Source organism: Macaca mulatta, chromosome 15 (genome assembly GCF_049350105.2).
Source record: "Macaca mulatta isolate MMU2019108-1 chromosome 15, T2T-MMU8v2.0, whole genome shotgun sequence".
Taxonomy (NCBI): Eukaryota; Metazoa; Chordata; class Mammalia; order Primates; family Cercopithecidae; genus Macaca; species Macaca mulatta.
In genome coordinates, this window is record NC_133420.1 from 65,118,209 (window position 1) to 65,139,396 (window position 21,188).

A 21,188-nucleotide genomic window follows, 5' to 3' on the forward strand; every position below is an offset into this window, starting at 1 on the left:
TCTATACTAAGGGGGAGCTGAGTCCCAGATATGGGAGTATGTTTCTGTTTCAGTGTCCTCAGGTTTCCTCTCTGCCCCTCCAAACATCTCTCTGGCTTGATTGGAGGAGCAGGTAGGCTTTAAAAAGATGGGATGGGAGGTCAGAAAGTCCAGAATCTTCTGAGGCCAGCTGTGGGGCCGAGCCTGACTCTCCCTGTCTCTCATTCAGGCCAGGCAAGGCCCCTGGATTGGCAGCTTGGGGGTGGGGGCATCCAAGGAATCAAGGCACTGGAGCGGAACGGAAGGGCCTATTGTCCAAAACCCGCCAGAGGCCCACAAAGGCCGACCGGGCTTTTCATCTCAGCTCCCAAACAGACTGGCCATTTTCCTGGCTGGGGGCTGAGGGGGGACTAACCCTTCACAACTAGGACCAGGGTGTTGTTGAGGATGGAGTGGGGGTACCCCAGGCTGACACATAAAAGGGGCTTAAGATGGAGCTGGGGCCCAGGAGAAGAGGAAGGGAGGCCTGAGAAGGCTGTAGGGAGTTAAGCTTTTCACCCCACTGTTCCCAGAGGACCCAGTGACATGGGGTATGCATCTGATAGTTCAGAGTAGGATGGGGCTAGGAGATGGATGTACAGAATAAAAGATAATATTTATGGGGGGTACCTTGGGAGGAGTCTGATGGCTTACATGGAAAGTGGGCTACTGGGCCGCGAGGGCACATAATCCTCTGCAAACTGGGAACACCTTAGGGAACCGGGATGGGAGCTGGAGAAGAGAAGGATAGTGGTCGGGGAAAGAATGGGCTCCCTGCAGCAAGAAGAACTGAAACCAGACAGCAGGAGGGACTTCCTGCCAGTGAACAGTAGCTCAGATGCCCTGACCCTCTTCCTGGGGATCTCAGAGGATTGCCTCAGCGAGCAGGGGAGCTGGAGAACACCCCAGGGGCTCAGGCTGAGGCAGCTTCTGTGGGGGCCAAGGAGGAGGAGGAGGCCAGAGAGGGAGGACTTGGCAGTTCTGTTCACCCTCCCCCAGCCAGCACCTCCAGCACCATTTTAAAAACAGCTTTTTAATTTAACAAAGTGGATGAAAAACTGTTTTCGGAAATAAAGAGTATCTGCTGTCTCCCAGGCTAGCACTCAGCCCTTGTGGAGAGCCTCTCTCTGGGTTTCTCCCCGCTGCCCATGGTTCCTTTCCTCCCTGTCTCTCTTTTTGTTTGTTTCTGCTCCTCAGGCCCCCAGCTTCCTTTGGCCTCCCTTCACCCTTTCTCTCTCCATCACCCTCTCTCTCTCCATCTCAGCCTCCGTGGGAGCCTCACCCTCAGTGTCTTATCTCGATGGTATCTCTGCATTTCCTTCTGTCTCTCCTCTCCCAGTCTCTCTCTTCTAGGGCCCATCTCTCTTTCCTGATTTGTCTCTGTCTCCCAGCCTGTCTCAATCTCTGTCTCTCCACCCCCTCCTTCTCCCCCAACCCCAGCTCTAAATGGGTCTATTTAAAACGCCCGACGCTGCCAAGTCAGAAAAGCGTCTCCTGATAAAGCGCATTAGGCAGAGGGAGGGAGGAGGGGGAGGAGGGAGCGGCGGGCGGAGGGATTGATCCAAGCCCGTAACCCCATTAATCAGGCAGCGTGGATCCCCCTCCCTCCCCCATTCCAGCCCCTTTTGAGCTAAAAGCCCCTTAAATATTTATCACCCCTCCCCCACGGGGGCGAAGGGAGGGGTGTACGGCCCTTGATGTGAGCATCCCGAGCTGTCTGGTGCCCCCGACCCCATGTGCGTGTGCACGTGTGCGTGTGCTCATGTGTATATGTACGGGTGTGCACACCTGACAAGCCCAGGGTCTAGCGACCAACCTGCCCCTCACCCTCTGGGCAGCCTGGTCCCTCCCTGGAGACCCTAGGAGTTGCCCTGCTCCTGCCCCTCCTGAAGGGGGATGTGGGGTCCTCATCCCAAATACAGAAGGTCACTGGAGCACGGGTGGCATTGCACTGTCATTCCCAGAGGGCAGGATGGTGAGCCTGGGGTTCAGTTTCCAGATTCCCCCAAATTCCCAGCACTGGAAGTAACTTGGGGAATAGAGTTGGGGCCCCATACTTCTAAAGTAAGCAACTTGGAAGGCTGGCTGAAGTTCCTGCTTTATCCTCAGAGGGCAGGACTAGGACCTGGAATAGGACCTGGGGGTAAGCTGGGAACCTCCCGTGCCCTAAAAAATGCGGGAAAGTGAGCTGGGCCTTGGGAGGGAGCGGTCACCCCGGGAGGAGGAAGGTAGCCCGGAGCTGGGGCCGGGTCCCACATCTCTCACCGCTTGCTGATAGCCCCAGGCTGCAGAGGTCAGCCCTGAGACCGGCAGTGGTCTGCCCGAGTTGGCCTGCGGCAACTTCTCCTTGGCCGGGGAAGGGAGGCCCCGGCCGCCCCTGGGTGTGGAGTGGGGCCTGGACCGGAGCGGGGAGGGTCCCTTCTGCCTCCCCTCCCCCAGCATCAAGTGCCACATCTCCTCCTGACTCAATTAGATTCAAAGGATGACCTCACTGCATGCCGTCCCTCACTCTCCCTCCGCTAGCTCGCTTGCTCGTTCGCTTGCAGCGCGCTCCTTCCTCCCCTCCTCCCGGCCCGCTTGCCTGGTCGCTCACTCGGGGCTCGGCCCTCGTCGCTCACCGCGTGGCCCGGCCCCTCGCCCACCCGCCCGCCGGGACCGCTGTGGGGGCTGCTCCTGCCTCCCGGGTCGTTGCGGCTGCCCGGGCCCCAGCCCCGCAGACCCGATGCCCGCAGGCGGGCAGGCGGACCCACGGAGCGCCGGAGGCACCGACGGGGCGCCTGCGTGGGGACCCAGGTCAGTGGCCGCAGGGCCGGAGGACTTGTCACCCCCACCGCAGCGACGCCCCCGCCCCGCGCCCACCCGCCAGCCCGCCCAGCCCGCCTCGGCGCTTCCCGCTCCTTTCTCGGCCCCCGCCCCCCGCGGCTGCTCCGCGCGCTCCCCCTGCCAAGCTGTCTCTCTTCTCTTCTCTTTCTCTCCCCCCAGCCCCCCTGCCTCTGCAGCCGGTGGGAGGGACTGGGACTTCCTGAGGTCCCAGGGATGGGGCCGGGGCCCATTGGCTGCAATCGGACCAGGCCTCTGAGAGGGGAGGGGGCTCTGGCTGTGTCCATCGGCCTGGGGGAGGGGACCACCGCCTGAGTGGAAGGGGGGCTATAGAGAGAGAGGCCCAGGGTGTGGGGGTGACATCTAGACAGAGGGGATGAGCTCTTGATATCTTTCTTTTCTCACATCCTGTGGGCCTCTTGCCTGGTTTGATTTGATCCCCAAAGCCTGGCTTCATTTGTCTGCACCTCCTAGCTAACTTTAGTCCCCACTGCCTGGTTTCATTTGGCTCCCACCACCTACCTTCTTTGGGGCCCTGTCACCTGGTTTCCTTACACCCTGCTGCCTGGTTTCTTTTGTCCCCACTGCCCGCTTCCCTGAAGTCCCTATCACCTGGCTTTATGGCATTACCCCTGCCTGGTTTCTTTAGGTCCTGCCTGGCTTCCATGGAGTCAAGTCAGGCTCCTTTTAGGATGGAGGCATCAGGGCCCCAGCTACACCTGGAGTGGCAAGTGGCAAGGATATCCGCAGCATTGCCGATCTTTCCTGGGCTGGGGCCTGGCCAGCACAGCCTGGATTCCATTCTGCCTGGACAGCGACTCCGCGTCTACTCCTCCAGTGATGGGGGCGGGGCTGCAGGGTCCAAGGACACCTTAGGACTCTCCTCCTCAGTGGTTAGTTAGAGGAGCACCCGCTCGCTCTGCCTGCTGCCCCCCCCCCATGCTGGGCATCTGCCCTACCTCTCTGTGGGTTGCCAGTGATGCCAGGGCTTTGGTGGGGGCTGGGGGGCTGGAGTGGAGGTCCCATCTCCTTCCCCTCTCCTGCCCCTTCTGCAGCCAGGCCAGACATCTGGGTGCCCGCTAGACAGTTATGGGCATATAGAGGTTTTGAAGAGGCCTTGGGATCACACAGCAGATAGCTAGGCTGAGAGCTGCTGCTGATCCTCATCGTGGCAAAGAGAGGGTCATGAGGGGAGGCAGCAAGGGCATGGGGAGTTGGCTGGTTTCTGGGCCTTTCTGGCTCTTGCCGATTCCAGTGCCAACATCTGTCTCCCCGAGGTACTTCCTTCACCTCTCCTATATGGAGAGGATCTCCCTTCATCCCCTAATGCTGTTGAAAGCAGGGTTTGGGGAAGAAGGAGCTGCCTGGGGAATAATCGTCTATTTAGGGACCAACAAAGTATTTCCTTTCCTTTTCTTTCCTGCCCTAGGCCACCCTAGGCTTTCTCTCCCTCCCCTCAGGCACAACTAGGCAGCCTGAGGTCCTGGCACAGTGTGGCTGTTCAGGGTGTGTATGTGGGTGTTTCCCATTGCTGGTGTCGGGGCGTGAGGGGCCAAGGGCGACTGGGGGCCCTGAGCTTCTGGAGGTGTACAATGGTGTCTGTGTGGAAGGTTGACTGTTTGGAGTGTGTGATGGTATCCATATGTGAGACCATGGCTGTGTGAGGGAGTCTGTGTGTGTGAGTGTGACTGTAATGTGTGTGTGCACGCACACCAGCATGTACGGGGCTGTGGGAGTGGGTATCCATGTGGGAGGCCCTGATGTGTGGCCACAATGGTAGGCTCTGAATGCCAGTGTCTGCAAAAGGCTGCCTGAGTGTGTCCGTGAAGCTCTGGTCCTGTGTGTCTGAGGAGGCAGGGGCTTTGAGAGCTCTGCCGGGTGTAATGAGAACCCAAGTGTGTGCTCTATCTTAGGATGAAGTGAGCACTGGGCGCTGTGTGGCCTGAGTGGCTGGTGTGTGTGTGAGCATGTGTGTGCGCGTACTCACGCCTGTGTTTACCCATCAGGAACAGATTGCTCTGGCTTCCTCACTGTGAGGAGGGGAGGAAAGGGGAGGAAGGATGGCTTGGTCTTGCCCAGCAGACCAGAAGGCTCCTCAGAAGTAGCGTGCATGGTGCACGTGCATGTTAGGGGGCAGAGAGAACAGAACACAGAAGACATTCGAAGCTTCTTTTCCCCCCACCCAACTCTGGCTCTGTCAGAATGACTAGCTTCAGGTTTTTTTTGTTACAAGCCAATGCATCACATGCACTGCTGCCCCCACCCCCCAGTGTGTGTGTGTGTGTGTGTGTGTGTGTGTGTGTGTGTGTGTGTGTGTGTGTGTGTGTGAGTTTGCATGCCTGGACCTCTGTGTATGGATTCAAGGGTGTGTCTGTACTATAGCAGTGATGGGTCCAGGGGTGGGTGTGGTAGGAGATGCTGAGGCAAATAGGTCTTTGTCCCAGTCTCCAACTCTGGAAAGCCATTCTATCCATCCTTGTCTCCATGGGGGGCCCTGCCTTGCAGCCTCCTTCCTGTCCCTGGCATCCACTTCGGGCCTTTCCCTACCCCATCCCCCCTGCTAAGGGAAGTCTTAGTCAACCCTATTGCTCTGCCCATCCCCTGCCTTTCATGGAGTTCTTCCAGCTGTCTAACATGCTGCAGCATTCTGTCCCTCCAAGAAGAGCAGCACTCCGCTCCCCACAGACTTAACCTGACTGGAGTGTGTGCCTTTCCTGGGTGGAGGGGGCCTCCTGATTCTTGTGGAATCCAGAAGAGACTGGACTGGGGTTGGGGGCTGGGGGATTTGGCACCAGTGCCTCAGGTTCTGTGAAGCTCTCCAGAGCCTATGTATCCAAAGGGAGAATATGAACTTATCTGCCCCTTCCTCTTCTCCATTCAAGAGGAAGGGGGCTGGACCAGATGACTTCTGAGGGTAAAAGCCCAGGCCTTCTGCATCTAAAGGGCTACTTAAGCACAGGCCTGCATGTATGTGCATATACGAGCCCATGCCCAGGTCACCAGGCAGCACGCAGGGCTCCAAGTGGGCCTTCACATGTGGGCACAGGCTGGTGACAGATTCCCATCTCCCCAGGATGCCTTCCCATCTGCCCAGCCAGGCCCATCATGGGAGGGCCCCAGGCTCCCCCAACAACACGCCCGCACACACGTGCGGCAGGGCACGCACATGCTGATCTCAGGGTCCCTATGGTGCAAAAGGCTGGGAGTGGGGGTTTTGAGCACTCAGAGTCCAGGCCACTGCCAAAATCCATCGGAATCTTGTCCCCCCCAGGCCTCCATCTCCGGCTGTGGAGGTCACAACAGCAGGTGCGGATACCCACCCCCCCAACTCACTCAATTGGGCCGCCTCCTTTTCCACAGCCTCAGCCAGCGTTGAGAGCTGGGAGACCGCTCCCCCTGCCTCCCTCCTGGCCCCCTCCTACTGGTGCTTGGCTTATCCTGCCCCCTTCTAAGGAGGAGGACGGGGCCTAAGCTTGGGTAGGGTCCTTTCCCCTGAGGACTGAGGCTTGCCCCTGGTGTGGGTGGGGACATGGTAGCCCAGGAGGAGGTAAATCTTGAATCCTGAACCCAGGCACAGCTTGGAGCCCTATGCCACTTGGGGTGGGGTCTCTGAGAGAGCTGAGAGGAGAGGCAGGTCTGGATTCAGAGAGGAGGGAAAAGAGAAGGGGCTAGAGACCAGAGATTCAGAGACAGGAGGGAGAAACACCATAGGGAGTGGGAGCCTGCCCGCCTATGGCCAGCTAGCCCCAGCCCACAAGCTGGCCCCTGACCTAGGCCCGCCCCTCCCTGGCTGGGGGCTTGCTGGGCCAGCTGCCAGGGGCCAGGCCTCCCTCCTCGGCCTGGTCCCCCCACCCCCCAAGCCTCTGGGCCGCTCAGGCCTCTGCCCCCGCCCCCACCGCCCACGCTGTCCAGGCTGCCTAGGCCTGGTGGGATCTGGGGGCCTCCCAGCCTCAGCCCCTCCTCCCCATCCTGGAGCTTCCCGCCTGCCCTGACTGTCTCTTCCAGGCTCTCCCTCAGCCAGTACTGTTCCTCCCTGCCTACCATGTCCTTGTCCCTGTCTTTGCCCCCGCTCTGTCTCTCATTTCCTTCTCCAAGTCTATGTATCTCTCTTTCTCCGCTCCAACGTAATTCCTCTGCAGGTCTGAGGCTTCTAGAGTCCCCAGGCGTTTGAATCAGTGAGTCCATGCTGTGTCCTGTGTTCTTGCCTCATTCCTGAGATAGGTCCTCTAGGCTGCTGTGGGGAGAGGTGAAGGAGATGAGGCCCCAGGATAAAAGGTGCCTTTTCCCCTCACTGTGGGATTCTGGAGTCTGGGCTATGGGAGTCAGGGGACTGGAAGCTGTGGGGAGTCCCCTCCGCTCTTTGCTGGGCCAGATGCCCTTATCAGATGGATGTTCTGAACCCACCCTGATCCCTGGCAATGGAGGGAGTCCATCTGGTGACCTTCTCTGGATTTCAATTCCCTGCCTCAGAGATGGAACAATAACCTTGCTTTGAGGTCACTTGTTTTGAGGCCTCCCTGATCGTTCATTGTCCAGGCAAGACTGAGCCTACCTGACCCTCAGCATGCCCACAGCAACCCAAACCCTGAAGTTCATAACACACTATTACAGATCAACACGCACACACAATTATAGCTGAAACGCAGTTAGTGGTGCTCATTATCCCCCACCCTGACCTGATGGTGGCAGGACTTCCCCAGGGTTGGCCTTCTACAATCTAAACTGCTGTCTGTGATTCTGCAGGGATAAATAGAGGCTTTCCAAAACTCACCTCCTTTCCCCAGGTTCTACCCTGAGCTAGGCATGGGGTGAGGGGAGGGGCACAGGGCAACTGGAACATTGCTGGGACTGGCAAGACAGTTCTTGGGTCTTGGGTCCTAAGCCAGATTCTTAAACTGGGTAATAGAGGTTCCTGACCTGGAGCCTGTCATAGTGTCTGTCAGTGTTACTGATGGCGGCTGTCAGACTCCAGGGGTGCCAGTATTACTGTGGACTAGTATCATTCTGTGAGACTGTTACTGAGTCCATCAACATCGCTGTGTCACTGTGTTGATGTCACCGTCAGTGTTACTCTATGTGACGGAGTCTCATTGCATCTTTGATTCTGAGGCTACTGTCACTGTGACTGTGTCATTGTCAACTGGTATCATTGCCCTGTGTGTTGGTGTCAATGTATGTGACTGTCACTCACTGCATTATTGTCATTGTGGTGACTGTCAACATCCCTGTGTGTCATTGTCAATGGTACAACTGTGTCATTTTCAATGGGCGTTGTTATCATTGTGTAATGGTGTCTTTATGCCACAGCAGGACAATGGCAGTAAGTTGGGACCCCAGAATTTGACTCTTAATGTGTTACCTGTGTGGGAGTAATGATGACACTCGGGTTCTTTGCTGGGATAGGTGCAGGGACCCTTGTGCTGACAAGGGATTCAGGGGCTTCTGGGTGCTGGGCTCCTTTCTTGCTTACGGGGTACCCCCTCTGTTCCCTCCTCATTCTGGGGCTGACCTCTTCAAGGGGCTGATAGGAAGCCTGGGCCAGTTTGCATAGCCCTTATCTGGGGCTCTATGGGATTCATCCTGCAGATCTATCCCAGAGCCATAGGGTGTGGACTTGGAAAATTCTCAGGAAAGATGCTCTTTACCCTGGGATGGGTGGCCTGGAATGAGCCAAGGCAGGATGGAGGTGTGTCCTGGATGCCTCTGGCCTCAACCTCCGACCTGGGCAGTGGGCCCAGTTGGGAGTCTGAGGAAAGGGGGAAGTGACACTGGCCTGGGGCTTTCTGGATCTGCAGGGCAGGGGCATGGATGGGGTTTCACCCTTGTCCCCTAGGGGCTGGGGTCCTGGATCCCCAGAAAGAATCCTTCCAGCCTCCAGGAGGGCCCTGCTCTTGCCTCACATAACATTGACCACCATCCCATCCTCCTTTGTGCTAGAGGAGCTGGGCAGGCCACGGAGATGCTCTAGGGTGGGCAGAGACCCCTCCCAGGGGTCTCCTCCCTTCTCTCTGGATCTGTCGCTCTGCCCTTGAGTCTCTGCCCATCTCCTATGTGCCCCATCTTTCCCCCTGCGTCTCTCCTATCTCAGCCTCTCCTTGTCCCTCTGGGTCTCCACTCAGAGCTCCTTCTCTCTCCCTGCCTCTTGTTTCCCCTCCCTGAGTCTCTCCCTTTTCTGGGTGCCCCCAACCCTGCAGTGTCTGTCTTGGCACCCCACCCCCACTCTGCAGCACTCACTCTCAGCAGCGCCCGTCTCCCGTGGCTGCAGCCCTGTTGGCCCAGGGCCCGGCCCTTACAGTAACTCATCGGGCTGATGGAGGCGACTTTGATGAAGAAGCCACCCCTCCCCCTGCGGGGGCCTGAGTGTGTGTGTGTGAGTGTGTGTGCGTGTGCACGCATGCACGTGGGAGTGTGTGCTTGTGTGGACCAGGAGGGAGCTGGGAGTAGAGGCCATCCGTTCCTCCTCTCACTGAACACTCCCATCCTTGGATCTAACCTCAGCCGCTCTGCCTGCTCTTCTGCCTGCCCATGCCCTGGTTCCTGCTCCCATGTGGTGGGCAGTGGGCCTGGGACCAAGGCGGAGGATCTTCCTGGCTGTGAGGAGAAAGACATGGACAGATGGCAGAGGCAGTGGGGGAAGGTCTGAGGGCGACTGGCCAGGGCTGAGGTCAGGGAACCAGGTAGGCCTCTGGCTGCTGGTCTCTTTTTCTCTCTCTCACACCACCTCTGAATTCAGGCAGTCCTGGGTTCTTTTCCTGGCTCCACCGCTTGCTGACTGTAACTTTGGCCATTGTCTTAACCTCCTAGGCCTGAGGAGTAGCTGAAGAGTGCGGAGGGGCTGAGGGTCAGAAGGAGCCAGGCCAGATGGTAGCTAAGGCTCCAGGAGTCACTGATGTGCAGAGAGTAGCTGGGGCCACTTGGGACACAGGAAGATTTGCTGTGCCAGGGAGGGGCAGTCAGGGCACCTGTGGCTGTGACAGGGAGGAAAGGAAAAGCAGGCTCAGAGGAGGGGACTTCCCTGGAGAAGGTCAAGGGTAGCAAAAGGCAGGCAGGAGCCCTCTCCCACAGGAAGCCCCAGGAAGTCTGTTGCTCTCCAAACTCTCCACAGCTGCTTCAGGCTGATACCCACATTTGTCTCTGCTATGCTATGTCTACACCGTCTGGAGCTGAGTCTCTGGCACTTTCTTGGGGTGTATCTGGCACTGCGTCTCTGTCAGTTTCTCTGGCTGTGTGTCTGGCTGTTTCTCTGGCCATCTTTCTAACGGTGTCTCTGGCAGTGTGTCTGACTGTGTGTCTGACAGTGTCTCTGGCAGTGTTTGGAGTGGTGTGGATACTTCCTGACTGAGCATCTGGCTGTGGCTCTGGCTCTTTTCTTGAGCTGTTTTTCTGGGTGTATGCCTGTTTGTGTCTATCAGTTTCTCTGGTATTTCTCTGCTTGTGTGTCAGACGGTTTCTCTGGCACTGTTTCTGACAGTGTCTTAGCTCTCTGGCTTTGTCGCCGACAGCTTCACTGCCTATGCTCCTTGCCTGTCCTTCGGCACTGTGTTTGCCTGGGTCTAGCTGAGTCCTTTCCAGTGTTTCTGGCGGGTCCTTTGATTGAGTCATTGTTCTCTGACCACCTCTTTGGCTGGCTATCTGGTTTCATCTACCTGTCTCTTTGGCTTTGTCTGATGGTCCTTCTAACAGACTCTGGTGTATCTTCCACTATGTGTGGAGCTGTTTCTTTGGGGTCCTGTCTGGTGGTTTGGGGCAGTGTCCCTGGCCAGCATCTTTGCTGTGTGGCTGGCTGGAATCAGAGGGTGGCCCTGGTTGAGTGTCTGGTAGCATCCCTCAGTGTTTCTCTGGATCTTTGCTTCTGTGTGGTTGATAGTTCTCTCTCCTCGACTGAAGGTGGGGCGGGGGGCGGTTGTTACATTTGTGGCCCATTCTGCAGGAAATAATTATTTCCCTGCCATCAAGTGTAGATGTGTGCTGGGGGAGGGGAAGAGAATAGTTGGACTCATCTCAGGAAGCAGGACATCAGGTTGGGAGGCACTAGATCCATCTGGCTTCTGGGGCCATGTCCTGAGTGCATCCTGTGTACTTGCATGGGTGCATGTGGACGCTGATGCACACCTACTGGGCTGGGTTCCCAGGCTCCTAGGGGCACATGGCTGGGGTCAAGGGTGGGCCAGGGTCCTTGACAAGGACTTACATATTAAAATCTTTCATTTTCTCTTGAGCATTGGTGTACAATTACGGAAAAGTCACATCTGACCTGGGTCATGTCCCGCTACCCTGACTCGACTGCTCTGAGCTTCCCAGGGCCCAGTGGCAAGGCTCGCCGCAGGGGTGTTGGGGACAGATGACGGATCTGAGCGGCTCTGGAGCATCCAGGTTTCAGGCTATCTCCCCAGGAACACAACAGGGGGCTTCCATTCAAAGCAATCTGGAGAAGTATAGACCTCCAATTAAATTAAAACATTACCCTTTCAGTTTATGATGTTTATAGCAAATTAGCTAACCTCACCAGTAAAGTTATTTATTTATTTTTTTTTTAGAAAAATGGCCCTGGCATTACCAATATTCTAGAACTCATTTGCGGTTGACAACGCTGTGTAGCCAGCAGTCTTATCGAACAGCAAACCACCATAGGTTGCCTTCTACCATCTTAGCAAACCTTTGCCTACAGATGCCAATAATGTTGCTTTCTATTGCCTGAAAGAAGATCTTGAGCCCTATTAAGAAGGGCATTTTGGGGTCAAGATGCCCTTGCCCTAGGGCTGGGATTTCCCAGTCTTGCCTAAGAACAGGAGGGGCTCCCCAGGACAGTCCTGCCTGGGCTGATGCTGTCTCCTCCCCCACCCTGGTTTCTCCCAACAGATGGCTGCTCCTGTCCCGTGGGCCTGCTGTGCTGTGCTTGCTGCTGCCGCTGCAGTTGTCTACACCCAGAGACACAGTCCACAGGGTGAGTGCTCACGGGAGCCGCCTGCTGACTCCCGTCTCAGAGCTGGACATGAACCCTCACTGGCATTCCTGCATCCTGACAGCACTCAAGAGTCACACACTGGCATTGTCACACATGACCACCCAGAGGGACATGGAGTCATGTGACACTGATATGCACAGTCCTCCACAGTCACACCTGGGTGGTCGAATGCTGACAGTGTCTCTGGCTTGAGGTGATCTGTCTTCTTACTAGGGTGGCATAGGGTACAGGCAGGTGGGATGGGAATTGGTAGGGGAGGCTGGGGCAGGACCTGTGTATTGTATCTGGGTGAAAGGGGATCTCTCAGAGATTTGTGGGGGTGCAGTTGGAGGCACTGATTGGAGACAGTGGGCAAGACTGCAGGTTACCTTCTACCCTCAGCTTCATCCCAGAGGGAGGATAGGGACAGAGAAGGTGGACTGACTGAGAACAAGATGAGGGGACAGGGTAACATGCAGGAGAGAGCTAGTGCACTAAGGAAGGGACAGGTTAGTCAGCTGGGATGGCCACACGGGGGAGAGCTCAGGGCTCAGCCATTGGCAACCTCCCTGCCCTCCCTCTACCTATTTCTCCAGTGAGGGGCAAGGCCTGCCCACAGCCCACAGGACAAGGAACCGTGTCCCTGCGGGGAGAAACAGGGGCCCTCTTAACGTGACCTCCTGCCCTTCTGCTGCACTTGAGGCAGCACCTCAAACAGCAACATCAGCTGAGGGTCTGAACTCAAAACTCACCTCGAACAAGGCTCCCTAAGCTCCCTGCCTGCATGATTCCCACCTCATACTCTGTGTCAGTCGGGTTGGGTAAAAGCAGAGAGGGTGAAGGCCTCTCCAGGAACTAGGCATGGAGCAGACCCTGGTGGCTGGGCTCTGCCACCCTCAAGGCTGTGAGTAGTGAGTCGAGGCTTCTATGGCCTCTTCTTTATGAGATCAACAGTGAGACCCAGAGAGATCCTGGCCACCCCCAGGGGCATTGACTGGGCGTCTCTAGGGCCTGCCAGTGGTCTCTACCTTGTGCCCCCATGGTCCTGGACATAAGGCCACCTGTCTGAGAGTGTGAGATTGTGTTCTTGTGAGGGTGAGAGCGTGTCCCTGTTTGAGTGCATTTCTGTGTGGCTGTATTCTTGTGGGCTGTTCCTCACGTGTGACACTGTCTGTCTGTGTCACATTGCCTGTCTGCATGCCCTTTGTGGGCTGTATCCTTGCGTTTGAGACTGTACTCCACATGTAATTGTATCTCTCTATCTCTCTTCGTGTGTTTGTATTAAACTGTCTCCCTGTGTTCCCGGGGGGAACTGCTGTGCCTCCGGGTGATGGTGCCCTTCTTGTATGTGTACGTGTGATCTCGTATCAGGTGTCACCATCCCTGAAGTGAGACAGTGTCCCTGTGTGACTGTGAACTTGTGACTGTGGCCTTGTGGATGACTGTCCTGCATGTCCTTCTTCTTTAGGGGTGACTGCCCTTGTTCCTGTGTATGTGGCAAAGTGAGGTTGCTTTAGGATGCCTGGGGGGACTGTTTCTGGCATGTGGTCCCCCTGTGAGGCTGTGTGTGCAGGTGTGAGGGAGCCGTCAGCTCTGTCCCTCTGTGTTCTCCATGTCCATGACCTCATCCTGTCTCTGTCTCTCATCCTGGCTTCTAACAACCTTTTCACAGCTGATTCCTTTGGAGCATTTGTCACCGCGTCAGGGCCAAGAACCCCATCCTCCCCCTGCTGCTTGATTTAATTTCTGAAATGGACAGCACATCAGTAGGGGCACCCACGGGGCGGGAGCAGAGCTGTCCAGAGACAAAAGATTAAATCACTGCCATCTTTGGAGCAGTTGCATGGCTGTGTGTATTGCCATTGTTGTGTTATTGTAGTGGTTGTGACACTGTGTGCTTGTTATGTCCTGTTGCCCCTCCACCTCTCTATTGTGGCCTATCGTTGTCTTCTGCCATTGTGTTGTCATTTTTTCATCCTGCCCTGCCCTTACATCATCAGTTTGTCATTACTGTCAGGTTGTGTTTCTACTTTTTTTGTGGAGCAGACGAGGTATGGTGGGGAGGTGTTATCCCATAGCCATTGTATAATGTGATGTTGGGTTGCTGTGTCCTTGTGTGGTGACTGTACCTGCTCCCCAGGATTAAGGGCCACACTGGGTCCATGTTAGCATTGAACTGCCTGGTCAGTGTTGATGTGTTGCTGCTGGGACCATGATGGCCACACCTCCTTCCCAAAGGTCAGTTTTCAGCCTCCTCCTCAGGCAGCTGGATGCAAAGTCTCTGCTAGGGGGTGCAGAGAGAGGGGCTTGGCATGTTTCCTGGAAGCTCTAGGTTTTTGGAAGGGAGGCTGGAGGGGGGCTCAGTGACTGGAGCTGGTGGACTGTTGGGGGGGCTTGGTGGCCGGAGTCTTGGACACTGGGCCTCTGGTCAGGGGGAGGCCCCTGTTTAGTGTCTGGTCCAGCCTCACAGCTGTGGCCTCCAAGGCCCCTAGCCACCGCCCTTCCGCCCGTTCATCCTCTGTTCGGCTGGTCCCAGGCTCCACAGACGAGTGGTCAGGGCTGGCTGGGTTTTCTGCTTCCTTCTCCTCTGACAGGGACAGAGAGGCTCAGAGAGGGGCAGGATAGAGACAGGCAGCGAGGGAGAGAGACCCAGAGTCACAGAGAGACCCTGGCACAGCGAGGACAACAGAGGCAGCAAACCAGGACAGATGTTCCAGCGCAGAGAAAAGCAGTGCTGAGGAGGGGGCTGCAATGGGGGGAGGGGGTGGCCAGTGGGTCCAAGGGGGATCCCTACACCCCTGCAGTCTTGGTGGTGTTAACAAGTCTAATTAAGAGGCCACTGGCCCAACTTAATTGGCTCGTTAACAGGAATTGCCTCTGAAAATTCCCCAGCTCAGCAGGGTGACTCTCTGGAGGGGAGATGTAAGCGAGTGTTAACAAGGGATCCCGCAGCCCCCACCAAACTGCTACCCCCTCCCCCTTCCCTTCTCCTCTCCCACCTTCACTCCACAGATCTGGCCAAGACCTGGAAAATGTCTGTCCCTCAGGCTCAGGGTAGAATGAGAAGGGGGTGTCTTGAGATTCCCATCTCCCTGTCTCTATGTGCCTGCATCTTAAATCTGCCTCTCTGCCCTGCTCGCTTCCCTCACTTCGCACTGCCTGTCGACAGGTGCTTGCCTCCACCCTTCCATTTCCAGTCTCCTGGGCTCCGTTCATCACGCCTGGGTTGCTGAAGCCAGGGCTGGGGTTTGATTTTGGCTCTGACAGGCTGCTCCTGGGGGCAGGAGATGAATGGTCAGAGTGCTCGCTTCATCCCAGCAGCACCGCACCCCTCAAGACCCCAACCTGCCCTAAGTAGTTCCTGCCTTGTGAACTTGACATCTGCTAGGAGTTCCCTAGGGTTCCCTGCTGCCCATTCTCCCTTCTCCTGCTGCCACCTGAGCCCTGGATGGCTGAGGGGCAGGTTGTTGTGGGATGGCAGGCTGGGCAGACGGAGGAAAAGGAGAGAGACAGGAAGAGAGATGGGGGAGGTGGGGATAGAGACAGGACAGAAAGAGACAAAGATGGGGTGGGGAAGAGAAATAGGGAGACAGAAAATGGAGTCCAGGAGTGGGGCCCCTCAGTGCCAGCTTGCCTGGGTAATGGACGTCAGTGACTGGGCTGAGCCTGTGGGTGGCAAGAGATCAGGGTCATGGGGGTCAGGAAACTTTAAAAAACCCAGGCACTGGAGAGGAACTGGGTTTTCTCTGAGAACTGACCCCTCTCAGCATTATGCAAACTCTGTCACATGCAAACACACACACACAGAAGATTGCCCAGTCATACACCTAGCCCCTGTACATGCACACGCATACATTTGGAGACACTCATATACCCACACACTTGCACACTTGAACACTCTCCATCTCCCCAAGACACTCACACAGTCAGACACTGAGCCTCTCGTCCTCAGTCATACATCCTCACAGGCTCTTGTCTGAGCACATTCACCTGGGAGTGCTGGGCAGGCCTTGACCTGTGACTTTTGGCCTCTGTCCCCGCCCCCCACAGAGGCACCCCATGTGCAGTACGAGCGCCTGGGCTCTGACGTGACACTGCCATGTGGGACAGCAAACTGGGATGCAGCAGTGACGTGGCGGGTAAATGGGACAGACCTGGCCCCTGACCTGCTCAACGGCTCTCAGCTGGTGCTCCGTGGCCTGGAACTGGGCCACAGTGGCCTGTACGCCTGCTTCCACCGTGACTCCTGGCACCTGCGCCACCAAGTCCTGCTGCATGTGGGCTGTAAGTGTTGCCCCCACCCCTCATTCAGCCTCCCTCCTTCCTTGAGACCCAGACTCCTAGCCCAGATCAAGTCCCCTTCCTGTTAGGGGGAGACGGAGAGGGGAGAGCTGCAGCCTGACCCTTGCCCTCTGATTCTGTCCTGGCCCACTCTTCTGGCCTCTTAGTCCAGTCTTGCCCACTGAGTCCAGACCCCTAGACAGTTTGCCCATGATCCCACCCCCGTGGAGGTCTTAGGTATCCTAAAACCCTCTTCCCTCTGACAATGTGGGCAGAGAGCTGGTAAGGCATGGCTTACCTGGGACATGAGTGGGGAGAGACCCTCAGGTCACGGATCTGAGCTGGAGGAGCCTCACTGTGTCTGCTCCCACAAGGGCTGGTCAGAGGGCCTCAGGGAGGGAATTGGGATATGTAGTTATACAGGTATAGGCAAGGCGCTCCAGGAGGCCCCAGGGAAGGAGGAAGGCATCCTGGAGTGGGAAACGAATGGAGACTTGGGAAGCGAATAGTGATTTAGAAGACGCATTGAAACATCATTTCTGGCAGAGAGCTGGGTGTGACTGTAGGCCTTAGCAGCTGGGAGGGCACATAAAGGCCACTTGGGCTGGTGTCTATGTGAAGAGAGAGCTGAAGGAAGGGACAGGGGGGCAGATCATGATCCTGGAAGCTGGGCAGTGACAATTTCTGGGTCATGTTCCTAAAAGATCACTCTGAGTGGAGGGAGGCAGGTTGGATGGAGAAAAACCAAGGTATGAAGGAGGCTGTTACTGGATGCAGGAGAGAGGATGAGGACCTGGAACCAGGGCATGGAGCTGGGGAAGCTGAGAAGGGGCAGTTGGACCTCCAGGAATTGGTGATGGATTGGAGGTGGGAAGGACAGGAGAGTAGAGGGTGAGAGGAGTCAAGACAGCTGGAGGGATTCATGACTGCAACAGGAAGAAAACAGAAGGAAGAGATAATGTGTGCTGTTTGAACAGTGTCTTAGTTTGGGTTTCCCTAGAATCAGATCCCAAGATGAGAATTCTTATGCAAGTAGTTTATTTGGCAGGTGAGGGAAATACCATAAAGGAATGGGAAGGTAACACATAAAAAGGAAGTTAAGTTAGTCAATAAAGAGTAAGTTATCCAGACATTGCCTCTTGGCGACTGACATTAACCACTGAAGGTGCAGATGCAGAACATGCACCTGAGTTGCCCTGCTTGAGGGTAAGGGAGCTGGGATGTGTATGTACTAGCTCCTGCCCATCAGTGGTTGAGAGATTCACCTGGGGTGGGAGGGAGGCGCTTTGATTCCCCAGCACTTTTGACCTGATGTCCCAGCAGGCAAAGCAAGAGAAGGCTCTTAGGCGAATAACTGCAGAATTTGAGAGTGAGAAGTATTAATAGTATGGGCAAGGGATCTGTGGCTCCCTAGACATCTGCTGCAGACCTGTTCAGTGGTATCCTTGGAGGACAGCCGGCAGTTGAGATGGCTGGAAACCAGTGGGTCTGAGCGTCTGGGATTTGGGGAGAGGCCTCTGCTGGAGATGGATATTTGTGGGGGGTTGTCAGCATTAAGGCCATGGGAGGGGGTGAGATGGCCAAGGGAGAGATCGTGGAGTGAAGAGAGAAGAGGACCCAGAACTGAGCCCTAAAGACCATCAGCATGTAAAGAGGTCGATGGAGGGAAATGAGCCACAAAAAGAAATAAGAAGGAGCCAGCAAGAAGGTAGAGGGAAGACCAGGTGAGTGTGATTTGGAAGAGGGATCTGGAGAAGTCAGAATGACAAGGCCATCACCATTGCTGAGGGTGAGGTGGGCAGGCATCCAGATCCCAGCTACAGGTACCCACCAACAGAGTGAATACTCTGAACATAGTTCCATTTCTTCATTTCTTTTCTCATGAGCCAATGATTCAAGCTCCTCTGGCCTCATTTTATTTGGGTATGGTTCACCCCACTGCCCAAAAATCATCTCCTAATTCCCTAGAAGCTACCTAAGAGATGTTTAAGGGATCTGGGAGCAGACACTTGCCTTGTTGTCAGAAGACTAGCATAGACCACCATGCAAAATGTTAGGCTGAAGGGTTGTTCAGGGTCTTCCACAAAAACACTGACCCACCTGTGGGGCTTAAAGAGGTGTGAAAATGTATTTTGGTGGGAATGTACCTTTCCCCATGGGAAGGCCTTTTTTTGGTTATTCTTTAATGTGTCTAAACTGAAGAGATGGCAGTCAAAACCCAACATTTTAGTTGCAAGCCACGGGTGGAGTGACCCCTGTTGGCCAGCTTGAGAAATGCAGGACCAGCCTAATAATTCTCCTTGGCCCACTATGGGGTCCATCAGAAGTGGAGCACTCAGTCTAGCCCCAGGCCCTTACAGAGGGAAAAGGGCCATTTACTGAGTGCTGTGGAAAAAGGATGAACCCAGCTTGGCACTGGTCACCCACATCCCTGTCTTCTCAGTTTGGGTCCCAGAAGTCCTCAGGATGGACAAGGCTAGCTGTGATGGCTGGGCCTTGGTGGCCCTGGACCCCTGTTGCTGATGATATGATCTTCTTTGAGAGGTCGTTGGAGGAGAATTAGGTCTTGAAGTAATGTCCGTAGTCTATACCCACAGGACATGCCCATAGCTGCCCTGTTGTAACCAGGGCCCAGACCTTTTATATAGAGTGCTCGCTGCCCTCCAGGCCCTGCTGCCAGAGGAAGGCTGGCCATGAGTTGGCTGTAGCATTAGTTTCAGGTACTTATCTCTCATTGCATTATTTCCTTCTAAAGACCTGGTCAGAGGAACAGGGGATATTAATCATTATTGTCTCAGTCACTTTATATTAGTAACAAGAGACTGGCTTTGGCAACACTCAATATCAAATTATCCTTCCTGCCAGCTATCAGAGAACAGGACAGAGTTACCCCTGATTTGTGGGTCATTCAAACCAAAAATTATTTAATATTTATCCTAAACATGTGCAATTTTTATGTCTCTATTTACAAGGGAACTTGGTCTTAACAGTATTCTGTTGGAAGTCTCCTTAACCAGGCTAATCCCTGAACTGCTTTCTCCTGATCTGCCTTCTTGCTCTCAAGTGGATCCTCACGAGCAGAGCCCTAAGGACTCCTCTCCTCCCTAGGATGACGGAACGACCCCCCACATTAGGAAGCAGGATCACAGTGTTCCTTTCAGTAGCATCATTTTATTTACAAGACACTGCTGATTCTGTATCATTCTGATCTTAAACTAAAACAAACCAGAGATTAAAATGATTTTTAAATGGACAGTTCTTTGTCCAGTTTTTTAAAACTTTTATTTGATTGGTTAGGATGGAAGCTCTGGATCCCCTGGTTCAGCACTCCTTTCCCTGTAGCCCTGTTTGGCTGGAAAGGAAAGAGTGGGGAGAAGGCTATGGTCAAAGAAAATGTCTGGGGAGAAATCACAAGTGGGAGGTCGGCGGGGCATTTGGGAGTCCAGAAGTTGGAATGCCTCAAGGGATGCCACGAGATAAGGTTGAACCAGGCCTGAGCCTCGAATGCCAGGCAGGAGGCAGCATGCGGGTGGGGCGTGGGTAGGGCTGGAGTGGAAGGGTCACCCTGCCCCACCCTGCCTGATCGGGTCTGGCCTGGGGTGTGGGCAGCTTGCCCCTCCTCCTCTCTGGGCCGGCGGGCAGGCCTCATGCGTGCCGGGGGCTCCAGCCCAGGCGGGCTGGCGAGATGAGAGGAAAAACATGCGGTTTGGTGGGCTGGACATGGAAAAACAAGTCAATTAGGAGGAAAACAAACAAACCCTGGGCCAGCGGGGGCACACGCACGCATGCACACGCGCACACGGCCCCGCATGGGACCTAGCGACACCCTGCCACAGGCTGACACAGTCACTTGGGTATCTCAAGAGACCCCCAAGGGGCAACCCAGATGCCCTGTATGCCCAGAGCCTGATACTGTGACCTGTGTGCATAGGAGCGTTTGCTCACACACTCTAACATGCACTCACACGGTGTTCAGTTCATACGTGTGAACATGCTGGGAATTCTGGGCACCTTCCACACGCACAGTTTGCAAAATACATTCAGCCTCACTTTGCTCCATCACATATGCGCTGCCTCATGTATGAGCTCTAGCTGTCTCTGTGTTGAGACACAATGGCACATTTGCAGGCACTCTTACAGAGTACCTTGGCCACACAGCCTTGCACATAGGGACGGTCTCAAAATTGAACAGCCTCACCCTGAGTCATGTGCAAACACAGTCATCCAGTCCCACACAGCCTCCCATCATACAGTTACACAACTGCCCAGAGTCCTCACAGTCACACACACGGAGCCTCTCACAGTTACACACAGCCTTGCAATCACAGCTTCTTAAAAACAGCTTTTCCTCCAACTCACAACACACTCACAACAGGCATCCTGATCCCACACTGTCCTACAATCTCACAGCACCCCCACCTCCACCCACCCGGCCCCTCAGCTGGGCTCCAGCTGCAGCAAGTCACTCCTTTTCTTCCTTTTGTTTTTCTTTCCTCCTTTTCCCTCTGAGAAACCTGGTCCCTGTCAGGAAACCCAAGCCCTTCCCTGCTCAGGGCCCAGGGCCAGGCAGGAGTAGCCAGATGACAGACAAAGCCCCCAGTCGGCCCCCCAACCCCCACCCCACCGTGACCTTCCCAGTCAGGGAGAGGAACTGGCGTGAGGGGGAGGTTGGAAGGGGAGGCTGGTCTGAGGGGGGAGGACAGTTGGGGAGTGGAGGAGCCTGGTCAGTGGGGAGGCCGGCCGGGGGTGGGGGCCTGTGAGTCCAGTGCTGTGGCCCGCTCTGCCCTCCGAGGAGTCCCGGGCAGCAGGGAGCTGACTCTGCAGGCTCCGATCCCCACCCCACCCCCAGCGCCCTTCCCCTTCCTGGGGGTAAGGGGGGCGGTGGCAGGAGCGGGGAGTGGAGGCTTCTCGGCCGACCTCGGAATGTCCTTTCCTCCTGGGGTGCCTGCCAACTCTGGCCTGGCCAACAGGCCCCCAGAAGGCACTTCCTGTGTCCTTGGCCGCCCCCCACCCCACCCCCAGGCAGAGTTCTGCACCCGTGGGCAGACAGGGAAGAGACACTAAAGGCACACAGGATGAACATGGAATGACACGAGATGGACACAGGGCCTGGAAGGCTTCCCAA

The 21,188-nt window shown here is 55.7% G+C and overlaps 1 protein-coding gene across 18 annotated transcripts in view; it reads left to right on the top strand.

The window, feature by feature from the left end:
• The window catches only part of CNTFR (ciliary neurotrophic factor receptor), a 38,523-nt gene that overhangs the window by 9,387 nt on the left and 7,948 nt on the right, over nt 1-21,188 (top strand). For 9 of the 18 annotated variants that reach the window (XM_077965111.1, XM_077965112.1, XM_028834259.2 and 6 more), the window contains 2 exon segments: nt 11,698-11,782; nt 15,833-16,066. In XM_077965111.1, coding sequence (XP_077821237.1) covers nt 11,698-11,782; nt 15,833-16,066 — 319 coding nt within the window. 18 annotated transcript variants of the gene reach the window in all.